The 14,757-nt window shown below is 45.5% G+C and overlaps 1 protein-coding gene across 2 annotated transcripts in view; it reads right to left on the bottom strand.

Annotated features, from left to right (window-relative positions):
* Positions 1-7,194: 7,194 nt before the first annotated feature.
* Positions 7,195-14,757, bottom strand: part of LOC149359723 (uncharacterized) — a 53,956-nt gene continuing 46,393 nt past the window's right edge. For both annotated transcript variants that reach the window (XM_089571854.1, XM_089571853.1), the window contains exons 6-7: positions 14,419-14,640; positions 7,195-12,338 (exon numbers count right to left, since the gene is read on the bottom strand). In XM_089571854.1, the coding sequence (XP_089427980.1) occupies positions 12,114-12,338; positions 14,419-14,640 (447 nt within the window). In that variant the 3' untranslated portion in view covers positions 7,195-12,113. The remainder of the gene's footprint in view (positions 12,339-14,418; positions 14,641-14,757) is intronic.

Raw genomic sequence — 14,757 nt, forward strand, 5'->3', positions numbered from 1 at the left:
CAAGTCGCTTAGACCGCACTATTACCAGCCATCGAAGCCTGCGCGTCAATCTAGCCTGGAGTGGCCCTTTAATAAGCCCCGCATTAATTAAACAGCGTAATAGGCAAGCGTAAGAGGGGGCGCCTACAAGCATCCTTGTTCCCGTTTACAGGCAAAAAGGGTTCCTTAAAGCTTAGCACAAAGCACGCGCCTGCTTGAGCCATTACATTTTTCTCATGTACCATGGCATGCTCTCATTAAAGAAATGCTCTCAATTTTTCATGGCGCTCCTGCATATTCGCTACTCTATTCAAAGAGAGGATCTAATGCCTGTTGTGCTGTCCCTGAAAACAGCAAGCTGAACACTATGTCACTTCTTGATGTACCGCACACACTTTGCTTGAGGTCTGCGGAGTCAGCCCGACTAGATGCAAGCGGTGAAGTTCAAGAGACAGGAATTTCACTGCGTCAAAAACAGGCTAAGAGTTACGAAAGACGTGTTCTTGGTCTCGTAATGTTTGATGCTACTGAAATAACGCCTCACTCATGGGACGGTGACTTAGGAATAATGTTCTCAACTGTGCGATTAAATTGTAAATGCCTCGGTCGAAAGTGAAACCAAATGCAAGGGCTCCTGTGACCATATCGAGGAGCAGGATAACGACTTTATTGATTGCTGCGAGATGCATGGCGTAGAATGGTTAGTGACATGCCCAAATATTTTGTTTTCAGTACAGCATAACATTTGGAAGCCTATTTAAAAAAAAAGGAATTGAAAACTGCTACCATCCAATGTGTGCGCATGCTAACTCAATACTCGTTTTTCGAATAATAAAAAAAGAATATTGTTTTCTTTATTAGCCCCTTTTTTCACATTTTCATTCCATCAGTAAACAACAATCAGATAGTGGCTTAAAATAATCACTCCTCGCTTCCTTGAAAAATTTATCATATCTAACATTCGTAGCAGCAGAGGAAGAGATTTAAGGACATATTCAACGCATAATGTGGTGTTAAAATGTGTTGTTGTCACCCTTATAACTCGCTCAGTCGGCGATATCCAATAAAGAACATGTGAATAATTTCAGCATTGCAGTAAAAGAAGCCGTACACACCTCACGAGGAACGCTGTTGCCGCAGGGCTACGTTAATCCATGCGTTGAACATCATCTCACCATGTAGACGCTTAGCGCAGCTATTGTGAAAACATTGCCATAGTCAGAAGACTACGATCACACGCTCAAATTTTCCCCATTACATGGGTTCGTTGCTGAAAAGCAAGGATCAGACACACTCAACCACACCGCAGATTTTATCTGTGATTGTAGCTCTTAGTTTAGACAGCCCAAGCAAATGACAGAGGGAAAGTAAGTCCGTCACTTCTTTGGGAAACGTTTAGCATTGCACGCAAACGAAATATACTGTGTATAGTTTTTGAAAAGAGATATTTGTATATTTTCTCAGTTAGCGATGTGAATAGCAGTTAAATATTCTGTTCATGATAGTGGATGGAACAATTTAGTAAAGAAAAATGCAAAAGAGGAATTGTGAAAAGCAATTTAATTACAGTCGCAATCTTGAAAATCAGGTACTTTTCTCGTATACTGTTCCGTGCCGACTGATAAAGTGCTCATGTTTCTTGCTAATAATATGTTCTCAAAGTCTGCATTGGGAATTATGTCTGATAGCTTTCTTTAGAAGAGGAGGAAGTCGCAATTTTCATCACCCACAAAATAAAGTTGATGTCTATCACCCCGAAAACCTCTCTTGTACCAATGCATCAAGTCTGTGGGAAATGGTAAACAGCTGAATGTTAAGATGTTTCCCATCTGCTCTAAAAAAAGATCATTAGCGAATATGACTCTGCTCGCGAAGTGCATGATGTCAGTTTTAGCATTTGACAATATTACACGACCTTTGCTCGTACGAACACCACGATGTCCGTGTTTTTGTTGAGAGTGTTTCACTTATCTTTCTGTTGTTTTTCACTGCTAATAAAGTGGAGCCGAGCGTTTGCTATTGCTCAGCAATGCTGCTACTGCTTCTTTCTTTTTGTCCTTGCGCTATATGTTTCAGATTGTCATGGCGCCCACAACGAGCAGTCACCTGCCGCCAGATCTCATGAAATATCAGGGCGCATTCCTACGCTAATCAGCTTCCTTATTATGAATTTGCAAGACTATATTGTGCTTGCTTAAAGGATTTAACATTGAAAAATGTGGGACCCAAGCGAGTTTCAAGGCGGAAATATTCGCGTAGTCCGTAATTTCGGACGACTGAGTGAGAGCTGCTGCTTTGGCCTCGGGGCCATCAAGTAGTCAGAAGGAGTATAAGGATAGTAGCGAGAGTAATATCGAGATTGGATTGGAAAACATTTATTCCGTCAGAAATGCAGATGCAGACGGTCCGCGCTAGATGGCCACCAAACCATGGCTGGCGGCGACCTGAGCGGCCCACTCGGTGGCCAAGGCTTGAATGCCCGGGTCCGAGCTGACCAGCACGGCCTCCCATCGCTCAACAGAAGGAATTCGTACTAGATCCTCCGGTGGAGGTTCTTCTTTACATTGCCATAGTATGTGGTCATACGTGGCTGTTTCGCCACAGAACCTGCACTCGGGGATATAGTCATCCGGGTACATTTTTGATAATAGATAGGGGGTAAGAAAAGACCTCGTTTGGAGTCTCCTCCAGGAGAATTGTGTTCCTTTTCTGTCCGCATCAAGCCCACGAACAAAGGCAAGTATCGGTGCCTGTGTAAAGGCTCCCAGATTAAGCGTGACTTACACATAACCCCGAAGAAGCTTCCGGGATTGCACGGGCACCCAGTTCTGGAACAGAATGTTACCTAGCCACGCAAAAAACAGACAACAAAGGCTACCTGCGTAAGGTAGCAATGGGAAGATGTGAGAGCCGAGGTTTAGAGAGAAGAAAATTCACAGAAACCCTTGATTACCTTATGCGTTGGTGATGCGATAGCATGAAAAGCTGTTGATGCCTTTGCCGGAAATTACGTGAATTGCTGACTGGTGGCGTGAATTTCCTCCACCAAATGGGTGACGGCAAATATGAGTGGTGCCACATTTTTTTGCCTATAAGGCTTGTAACTATGCTGCATTCAAATATCTATCGTAACATTCTACATGCCATAGATCTGTTCCAAGCATACAAAGTCCAACAAGGAGGGTTTGGATTGGGTGACTTGAGTCATGACCTCTGGTTAAGACGCCTTAAGCATGCGCATTCGAGGCAAACTTATATCTCCTCGAGAAGTTTTGTTCTGTGTTATCAGATTGCTCCACTGAACGAAATTTCTACTCTCTACTCACATTTATACGTCTCTGGAGAAAATGTCGAGGCATTCAAAGCGGAAGTTTACATGACAGTTTCCACAACAGGCGTAGGAACCTCCAAATAAACCAAGTTAGAAAGGACTTCGATGTGCGGTTCAGAAAAATTTTTGTCCTCGCTTTCGCTAAACTACAGTTTTGTCGCGCTACCAGGAGAGTTTCTGCTATGGTTATAATCGCTGGGAAATTCTAAATGGGGCCGACAAATTGTTACCACATACCAGGGCGATGTCAAAGATGAAAGTTTTTAGAGGCGCAATCACCTCGTCAAAAATGAGACCGCGATGCTGTTGTCGTATGCAAGTCGAATAGCGCGCACTCACGCTAGAAAATCGGTAAAAAAATTGCATAGAAAACTGCTTGGGAAAAAGGTCCAGGATCCTTTTCCCAATCAATTCACCCCCCCCCAAAAAAAGCCGACCACCAGGCCGGGGGAAATCTTGTGCCCGTTAAAAAAACCGGTGGGTACCCCGTGGCACTGGGTATCGAACCCAGCACCTCCCGAATGGGAGGCGGATGCTCTACTACTGTTTTTTTTTCTCTTTAATGGGATGCTCTACCACAAGGCCATCGCTCTGGTAAAAGCGATGTCGACAGTTCTTGCCGAACAGAACAGGAAATGACGTAGCCAATTATACAACGCACAAGGAAAGAAGCACAAATATTAGTACCACCAAATGGGAATAATAGCAGAAGGCCTGAATGGTTATGACAAAAATAATAAAATTAGCTGAGGTTTAGCTCTGGTTAAACCGGCCAAGTTGCGTAAGCAAGCAGCAACTGTTTTGCCCGAGGCGAACGCGCGTACTTGTTCCCCGCTTCCCTCCCGCTTCCTCTCTTCTCTCTCGACATTCCGATACATGTGTCGAGAGCGCGGGACTATATAGCGCGACTATAGACCAGAATCCAGAGCCGCTCCTGGGCGCGGCCATTTTCCGCCGACTGGTGCGCCGCGGTGCGGGCGTTTCTTTGGGGACTGCGGGGCTGCGGCGGCTCCGCGGCCGCGCCTGCATATAGCCGCGCTTCGGGCGCTAAAAAAACATTGCCGAGCATACTTCCGCAGCGCGTCTGTGTTGCAGGAAGTATTCACGTTATCAAAGGGAGCACATTGACGCGTTTTAATTACATTTAGTTTGACATTCACGTAAATTGTGCTGATGCTTAGAACGCGCTCGTGCTTATATCGCTACCGTCTTGGTGCTCCACTGAAAAAAAAAAAAAAACTTGTCGCTTGCGTGGTGCGCCAGTTTATCAACAAATTGCCGCTGTGAGCTTAACTGAGTCGCAGCGCCAACAAAAAACAAAATTTATCATGGTTTTTGTAACCTGGTGCATAAAAACGCACTTTTGCTTAAATTATCAAAGCTTGAAAAGATATTAGCTGCGAATCCAGCTTTCACGAATTCTGAGGTCCGAAGTCGCGTTCATTTTATTCGGTAGCTCTCGCCGCGTGTGACAGCATTGCGTAGGCGTTTGGCTAAGTGTGAATGAATGTATTAAAATCGCGCATATTTTCCTATGATTAAGGTAGATAGCAAAAGCAGAAAGACACTACGGCAAACCCTTTACCCCCGCCCCTTGATCCCTATGACGTGCGTGCGGAAAGAGCAACTGAAATCGGTAGCGGTCGTGCTTACAATCCTGTGCATGAAATGTGTTTAATGGGAACTAGAGCAAGCTCAGCGCAAGGAGGTAATCGAAAACACGCGCTTCGTCGGGACAACCTTCAGTCTGCAGCTCGCCTATCCAGTTACTACACCATTGAATCAAATCAATAAATCCACATTCCTGTGCCCAAAATTATCCTAGGTGATAGCGCACGTAAAAGACGGCAACAAACGACACGCCAGCGCAGAAATCTGCTTAGAAGTGCCGGTTTCCAGTCCGTACGCTACCTGGCCGACTACTTCGCGGGAAAAATCCTTGCTGTTTGCAATACTATTCCAGAATTTCCCTGACCAGCGCCGCCGCACCAGCGGCTCGGTGGAGCAGCGTCACCGTTGCGGTGCCAGCGTTTAGAATCCTGAGCCAGCAGAATATCATCATTGAAAAACGTAGCGCGAAAAACACAGAAAAGGTGAAGTTTGAGGTGAAGACAGGACACGAGCGCTAATCATCAATATCAATATCATCATAGCGGGCACAAACAACGAGACAGACGCGCACTGCCTCGCCGCACTTACATTCAAACGAACGGAAAAAAACTCGGAGATGTGACGTTAACGACTAACTGCGCGCAAGATAACCGCAGTACTGTCTGGTAGAGGGAAAATGTGAGTAGTGACGCACAGCACACACCCTCATACGTTATGATGAAGCACTACAACGACAGAAGCGAACACGTAAACATGCATTCTACGCGCGGCGCCGGCGCGTCCCGCAGTCCATCGGGCCGCGCGCGCCGATAGATGGCGACTGGTGTCGAGAGTAGGGGCGCGCCAGCAGCCTGCGTGTGAGGGTAAAAGAATCTGGTCTATAGGCGCGCGGCAGCGGCGGCGGCGCAGCGACGGTGCTGCCGCCTGGTGGAGCGCGGCTGGAACGGTTGCTATGGCAACGGCGCTCCATCTGTTTGACCTCGGCCACCGCCGGGAGCTACGCGACGGCTCGAAACCTGGCGCAGTATTGCTTACGCAATAAAAATATAGCAAGGGAGGCGACGAGATACCGCTGCGACGCTGTGAGTAAAACGTAAAATGGACACAAGGTACAAAGCGTGATTAAAGCTAGTTAATATTTATTATGCAATCTTTCTTCGAGACGCGCACAGTCCTGATGGCTGATAAGATAGTAGCGACGTGCTCGTTCGGCTGCACACATTATACATTATTTTTGCTCCCATTGATGTCCAGCCCTGGGTCAACTGACTGCTTTTTTCCTTGAGTCCATCGATCGCTCCCCTTCCCAAACAGCACAGGTAATAAGGCCAATATTGGCAATGGATGGTTTCACTCCAGTCCATTGTAGGAGCGCTCTTTGCCAACACGTTTCCTATATTGGGCCAATGAGTTGGGTTCTTGAGGTTGGTGCTGAAATTAGCCCACTTGTCTCCCTTTGCCTCCAGAAGTCGGGGGGGGGGGGGGAATTTTTTGGGGTTCCCGCCTGTAGCGGAGTCCCATTTCTTCTCCAGCATTTATAAGAACTGAGGCATCCAGCTTCTAGCTAGATGACTATGAGTGCATGAGTTACAGGATTGCAGAAAATCATTAAACATCACTGTGAAATAACCAAAAAATCTCTGCCTCTCCCGTAACCGAGAGTCGAGTAAGCATGAAAGGTTTACGGGCATCAGGACGATCCAGAAGCGTACGCGGACACGACGAGACGCAGGCCTGACAAGAATGTATATGCAGAGCGTTCGATTACTCCGCGAGCGTGTATACATCTGCCTTCCAAAGGGGGAAACGTCATGAGCTGAAGGCCCAGCGGCCGGTCTTTTACATGCGTGAGCGTGGGACCGCGGCGCCATCCTTGGGGACGGCGCGGAAGCAGTTTTTCCGCCCAAAGCCCTCCTCGCCCTGGAGCTCGCTCTAAGCGCCCCTCTCTCTTAGAGAGTCTCGTTAAATCTCGTACGGTGTCCGGATGCTCTCGTTTCAGCTCCCGGATGTGTGGAATGCAGTGCCCGGATGTTGGCTCTCGGTCTCGGCGTGACGTCACCACACTGCCGACAACGGGAGCTAAAAACATTTCATGCTTAAAAAGGGACGCCACAGCATGCGAAAGTACGCGCCACCGAAACTCTAATTGTTGCTACCGGTCTTTCAGACAGGCACGTGAATTCATGTAGAAAGCGCCCCTCAAAAATTCAGAACATGTATTTTTTTTTTGCAAGATCGAGCGTACTAAGCTTTTACCTTAAATGAACAGCAGGTTTACGTTTTCCAAAAACTTCTTTTATTCACATTGGATCAAATGCATGGCACATCCCTTATAATACATTTACACATTGGTATCACGTACACAATTCGCATTCGCGCTTTCATTTAAATTCTGGCTTCCAACAGTTCGAACAATCATCACCGATAACCATTACTTGTTCAGCGCTAACAGTTTGTGCCCAAGTTAAGGCGTCCAGTGCTTTATATCAGGCAGCTAAATGCACTCCACATATTTCGAACATGACGGGTGACGGCTCATTTGTGGCGAATACAACAACAACATTATGTCGCTCAGACTTCAACCAGTAAACAAGCAATTATCGCCGGTGGGATCACACGATGTCCTTAGGCAGCTAAACATACTGCGACTGCAACCTGATGCATCAAATTAGGCGACTCACAAATCAATCACATATGTGTGACGAAATCTTGCGACTTTAACCTGATGCTGCAAAGTAGGCGCCCCACAGATCAAACACACACAGCTTTGTGACAACATAGGCTTAACATCAAGCTCTCGCTTGGCTTTGTTAGCTCAGCGTTGATTTTTGCTCCGAACCTTGCACTTTGTGCGGGCGGAGCGACGCGAATGCATCGAGTCGGTGAAGTACGAAAGTACGACCAGGGAGACATCAAACGTACAACGTCAAGCAATGCGAACACCTACAAAAAATTGTGTCCAGTTTATGAAGCGCACTGTCGGGGACGAATCAAGAGCAAAATATCCACGATCGACCAGCCCAAGCCCTGGGCTCCACCAGAATATTTTGATAGCATCAGCGGAAAACCATCAAATATTTTCTGGCTCCATCAAACGAACAAACCATCACTACGCGCTCTTGAATGGAGACGGAAACATCGTTATCCACAAGACAAGAGTAAGAAGTCGCTGAGATAATTAGGCGTGTCGAAACCTTTGTGTAAATATGAAAAGATGCTCCCACTGGAGAAACGTCGCCTCACCAAACACCAAACACCGCAAACACGCGGTTACTCTCGACACTCGTCGCTCTGTCGTGACAATGGTGCCATTGTGACTCTGCGACGTAATTGGATGCTGTGCAGCGCAAAATGAGTTATTCATTCGCAATGGGGGACAATAAAGTGCCAACTTTTGTGCTTCTGGTTCCACGAAGTGAGATTACGATGCCGCAGATGCCTAGAGGGTCGGGACTGCTGAAAAGCATTGCGGGTACACAAGGTTCTTCAAGTGGGACCAGTGGGTGGTACCATTGGTACACAGATTGTGGGCCACCTAAATGGCGCAGAATGTTCGGAGTACAATCAGACAATTCAGCGCCTTACGGAGCATAAGAGTACTAGTCGAATCAAAGCATAGCTCATAATAAGTATTCGCACTGACGACCTTTGGTGCCCCAAACCGTGACTTTTTGAAACTTCGAACGTCCATTACGGCACTAACTGACGCAGTGCATTCGAAGTGGTGGCAAACGATTTGTATTCTTGGACTGTATGCGTTGGCATAAAAAAGTAGATATCTGGATGTAACGAAAAATTTGTACCGGATGTAGCGAAGATGGCTAATGACGCAATATTCGTTCAATACTGGTAACGCTCGATACTCATACGCTGCCTCAGCGTTTTCCTCTTTTTTTGTGCGACGAAAAAAACAAGCGCTGCGATGTTTCAACAAAAACACGTCTTCGGCACAGTGTAAATTGGTAATAAACGTTATTAGATTTGCGAGCGAAAATATCTAATACGTTATCGTTTTGCAGTGGAAGAATGGTGACGGAAATGCTTTAAATCTAGGTGGAAAATTAAAGCTTTCGGGGCCCGGACATGTGATGTATTTATAGGCTGCAGACTGCAAAAAGGATGACCTTATATGAAAAAAAAATAACAACCGACACTTCTGCGTTCAATCTTAAAGTATTGACAAGACATAACATAATAGCAAATCAGCCCTGTCGTAATAAAACTACAAATATACTGTTGCTTAAGGCCTAGCAATTTTATCAGAAAGCTCGGCCTGAGGACTTCAATGTGACAAAGTTTTCCTGTTGCACACTACTAGTTAGGGCCGCTCAAGAGATTGGAGTAACATACGAGTACCTACACGACGCGTCGCAACCGTTGAAGCTTTAGATCACGGCTGTAAGGTTCGGAGAACAAACGTCCTGCATTGGGTCCACTTACTCTAGAGAACTACATATATCTTGGATATTAATTCAAAAAACCAAAATCCTTCACTCTCTATCCCACATTATTATTTCAAAGAACGTCAAGCACTCATACGAGCACTCACTCGTATGTGAGTGCTCGTATACTCATACGTATGTATGAGTATACGAGCACTTATACGTATGTGCATTAAGTTTATAAGGACTTGCAGCATTTGCAAAAACCTCTGACAACACTACGTACAAGTGTGGTGGAACTGCTTGCTCTAAAAGCGATAGTCAAACTCCTGAAGACTGATACGGAAGTTAGGTAGGTGAATTCGTGCCTTACCATGCTCCAATAGACGTAACAATGCAACGAAATAAATATAGGAAGGAGGGAAGTGGGAAGCAGCCACGCAGAAAGCTGCTTTAAATAAAAGTTGTCGAAATAAATCGCCGGGACAATGGTTCGTCATCTCCTGATTAGGCTGTCAGCTGCTCCCTATTTCTAACGCGCTGTTCTTGAAAAGATTCAAGTTCTGGCAAGGATATACCCGATCTAATGAGAGCAATAACTGCTTGAAATGAAATCTGCCGCGAATTTTGCGCAGACCTGTTTTCAAGCGTCTCTGTCTTACCCTACTACCTCAACTTGCAGCTAGTTTCTACGTCAATTTGCAGCTAGTTTGCTGCCCCACACCATCGCCAGAAAAAAAAAAAACCTGATTTCGCTTGGATACGAGGCCCAGCAGATGATGGTAGAGGAACAATTGCGCCGCGCTTATTTCCCACTGACAATGTTTAACTTCCTCATAGCAGTCAAATGTAAAATCTAATAACAATGCTCACGATTCCACATGGCCACTATGTGTCGCACAGAACTGGCTGAAGCACAGGAAACTACTAGCAGCGCTTTGGAGCTGCGTTTTGTTTCATGATAACCAAAACAGTCGGGTGGAGGCTGTAATTAGCTAAGAGAAACTAATTCTCACAAATGGATGTTTTGCTGTTCGATCAAGGCAATCGCCGAAAGTGAAAGAGTACACTTATCAGCAGCGTTTATTATAATGCAAATGCAGCACAAAAACAACCACCCAGCACAACCTGTCTTTTGTTAGAATGGAGGTCGGCTTTACCCGAAAACAACCATGTGCCTTTTTACAGCCGTTGTAGTTAGATGCTTAGGCTGGAGATTTTCCTGCTGACGAAATTTTGGAGGAGGCTGGAATTCCCTATCCGCAGAAATATTATGATATCTTCAACTCCTTCACTTTGAACTGCAATGCTCATTTAGTTTAACTCCCGAAAAGTCATGAACGAGAGATATACAGGGCGATTCTTTTTTAACCTTTACAGATTTTAATTTTCAAAACAATCATAGGCATGTCGGTGCGATCATGCCGAGATGGGTTTTGCAGCAAGGCAGCATTATGTACCTCGTATAGATAAATAACTAGACGATGAATTACCTGATGTAACTAATAAACTTCTTTATTTTCTATTTCAGGAGGCAATGTTAGCGTGCAAAATGATGGTTGTCGATATCGAAGGTGAGCATTGTTTTTAAAATTTTCTAATCGGCAATATGGTTCGAAATATCGAGCGTCAAAAATACGCATTTGAATGCTTGTTGTGTTGGCTTTCACGCTTTATCTATTTATGAAAAGGCGTCACTGCTATCAAATAGACCAACTGTCTGTTTTTGATACATAAAAAGTACGAGAGACGTAATAGGGAGAGCCCCCTTTGCTTGAATTCATATAATCCTCGAACTGCTAATGACTGGAACCACCTCCCTGCCTTCATCGCTGCCATCACCGATGTCGAACATTTCAACAAAAATACTTCTGATTTTGTATGCCCCTCCTCTCCGCAATGCCTCCGGGCCTTGAGAGTATTGAAAATAAATAAATAAATAAATAAATAAATAAATAAATAAATAAATAAATAAATAAATAAATAAATAAATAAATAAATAAATAAATAAATAAATAAATAAATAAATAAATAAATAAATAAATAAATAAATATGCAATATGGGAAGCACAACTCATTGAGCTTTCGAATGCGTATTTTTCAGCTTCGATATTGATGGCCATCAATTTCGCCATATAAGCTTGTTCCCTGAAATAAAAAATAAGAACTTTTAGGAGTTAATTTTAGTTAATCAATCGTCAGGTTATTGATCCAAATGAGGTACAAAATGTCTGCCTTGCTGTACAATCCAGATGAAGAGACCGTACTGATGTATCTTTCACAGTTTTTAAAATAAAAATCTGTAAATGTTAAAAAAAGTCACCCTGTATATTAAACTGCGTGAAACCAAGTTTCTGCGGTTACTCTTTTTGCTGATACTATTAAACAGAGCTGTCGGGGACAACCACAATACCACATTGTCATGATTTCTTCAAATTATAACGAATTCTAGCAATAAGGCTACAAAGTTAAGCGTTTGAGATCGACATCGTTCTAATTCGCAAGCGCTGAATGACATGTGCCGAAAGCACAGGAACATTTGCTGTGAAATTCTTTGCACGGAAATTTCAGCTTTCGCCCTTTTTTGTCATCTCGAAAGATGCTCTTCCTCTACCTCAAGAGTATACCCCGAAAGCAACCTCGATAACAACATTTTTATTGATATGATGCATGAAGTCTAACGAAAGCTTGAAAACACGTTCTCTACCTTGAAAAACGGCGCAGGTAACGAAGGGAAACTAAACAATCAACTCAGCAGGAAAAGAGTCGGATTCGCTCATGGGCGAAGTTGATCTGGGTCCTTGGTCACTCTACGGCTCGCGCCAAAGGTCCTCCTGATCCGGCTGAGCCATCAATCCTGCGAGCGCGTATAGCCTGTTGACGTCAGTTTGGTCCTGCGCCCGCTGCTGTCGTCGGCGCTGTCTGAGGACTCGGCCCCAGTGGTCGGCCCCCACGTTTCGTTTCTGAGGCGTCGGAGGCATCACCAGGTACCGGTAGTCCTGGGGGTAGAAGGTGCCGTGCGAGCGACGTGTCACCTGCGAGTGTAGTCGGCGTCAACAAGGATGCGCTTGAAAGCGGGAACAGTCACCAAACAGTTGTTCAAGGCAGCATCGAAGAAACACGCACGGCAAGTGGTAAACTACTGCTGTCGCTGTTTACAATGACGGAAAAACGACCAGAACCATTTTGACTCCTCTGCACACCTTTTTGAGCAATGTGCGCAGAAAAATAGAGCCGGTTTATCAAGGTACTACCTTTCACGACACATAGCTGAGCGTACATTTGCAACCTGCTTTCTGGTCTAAGCGAACAACTCGAGAGGAGTACGTGATAGGGCGCCACACGTCTTTGCAACTGTGTCTATAAATAAAACGAGCGCGCTAGAAGAGATTTGGGTTTCTTATTCCATCTTCGTAGAAGCCTTCATGTTTTTTGTTGTTTTCATGCTGTTCTTCTAAATCCTTTCGATGGTTCCTAGTTGTAAGTGACGTGCAGGTGTCCACAGACTTAACACGAATGACGCAAAGCGTGGCTTAGACTGCCGCCAGCGCCGCGAAACGATAGTCATCGGATGAGAGATAAAGTTGTCGGTATGTTTACGGCAGCTGACGATATAGCTGGCGCGGTGCTCGCTTTGATTGCTTTTTCACCTGTGCGCGATTGAAGTGCAGACAGCAGGCTCGTTACGGAGACATTTCACAGCTTTTCGCTTGCCGATGCGGCCTCGCACGCCGCATGGTTTCCAGTTCACCCATTTGTGCCGAAGCTTCAGGCAGCGCGAACACTGCTCATAACAGTTAATTTTAGATCAGTAGCCTTCGGACCGAACTCTCAATGCGCGCGAGCTGAGGCAACTTAGCCGCTCAATTTCGGGTTCCCGAGATAAGAGAACTGCAACGCGCCCTGCCGGGGCGTACGAGGCCCCATTCGCGACCAAGAAGGGCAGAAACGGCCCTGTAACGAGCGCGAAGTCTACGCAGCGATCGGGCACAGGCGACAAATGCAACGAGAGCTGCGCACCAGCTATCGTCAGCCGCCGTAAACATAGCGACAACATTATCTCGCACCCGATGGATATCTCTACGCGGCGCTGGTGGCAGTCCAAGCCGCGCTTTCCGTCATTCGTGTTGAGTCTGTGGACTCCTGTGCTGTGGCGCGTCAGGGCGACAGTACACGCTAAGCGCACTATTTTAAGGCGGAAGCCTTTAATGCCTCATCGTTGTCGACAGAAGGTTGTCAGCAGAGGTATCACGCTTTTCTAGTAAGACCAGAAAAGAAATCTTTTGTGCACGATGGGATTCAAACCACCATCCTTCCGTTCTGCAGCCGAGCGTGCTAATGGCTCCGCTACTTCCTACCTTTTTTTTTCTTTCATGGTATTTTTTGCATGGTTTTGTATAGAAAGCATATATATATCATATGTGTGTGTGTATACACACACACACAAAAAGAACTATTTACAGAACACCTAGGTAGGCGCTACGTGGCAGAAACATAATAGTAACATATAACTAAAAGGCCGATAAAGATATACAGCGCATCAGGAGAGGAAATCAACGCATATGTAGTTCTGTAATGGCTCATAGTGTCACACGAGTTTAACTCGGGAACTAAAAAATATAGAAGAAGACCAATGGTTGCTTGAGATAGAGGATGAAAAAATGAGCCTAGAAGCCAAGTTTGATGACTCTAGGTTGGTTAGTTAATTAATTATAGGCAAAAATGTCGAAATTGCATCGAAATAGCGCGGACGTCGATAGAGCCACAAAAACGGTGTGACGTAGCATGTACCGGAAGTCCTCATGGCATTGTGAAAATTTTCACAGAATGGTCGGAAAAACGTCCAATTGGTGTCAAATTAGATGGAGAAATGTGCAATTAAGCGTAATTAACACTTAAGATCCCCGAAACTTATACAATTTGGGTATCGACTTAGCCATGGGAGCGATGTGACGTCACATCCACCGGAATTCGTCACGGCATAGTGTCCTCGGCTTTCGGCTCTCAACACTTTAGTTGCCAAAGTGTCCGCGCAAATTTTTGGGGCTTAACTGTATGGAGAAAGTAATCGGCCCACGAAAGCGCTTTGTGGTGCCAATTCGGGCTCATTTGTACCTGGAACCAATCCGGCAAGGCCTCTGGCTGTTCATCCTCGAAAGTCGGCTGCCGCCCTGTCCTCGGCACCGGAACGAGTTGCTCCTGGTCAGCTAGGGCGGCCAGTGCTACCAGTGCTCGAGCGCGCTCTTCGTTGTTCATGGCTCCCAGGTCATTGAGGTACTGCTCCAAGGGGCTCTCCGGCTCGGGGGGATTCAAGGCGATGCGAGACACTGGGGGAACCTGGAGAGTTTCCATTTTTAGGAAAAAGAACAGAGCGGTTTTAAGATGTGTGGTGAATCTAAAAGGAATGTTTAAATATACCTATAACAAATACATCTTGGGATGGCAAAGCAGAGG

Source organism: Amblyomma mixtum, chromosome 2 (assembly GCF_055824585.1).
Source record: "Amblyomma mixtum isolate Tamu chromosome 2, ASM5582458v1, whole genome shotgun sequence".
Lineage (NCBI taxonomy): Eukaryota > Metazoa > Arthropoda > Arachnida > Ixodida > Ixodidae > Amblyomma > Amblyomma mixtum.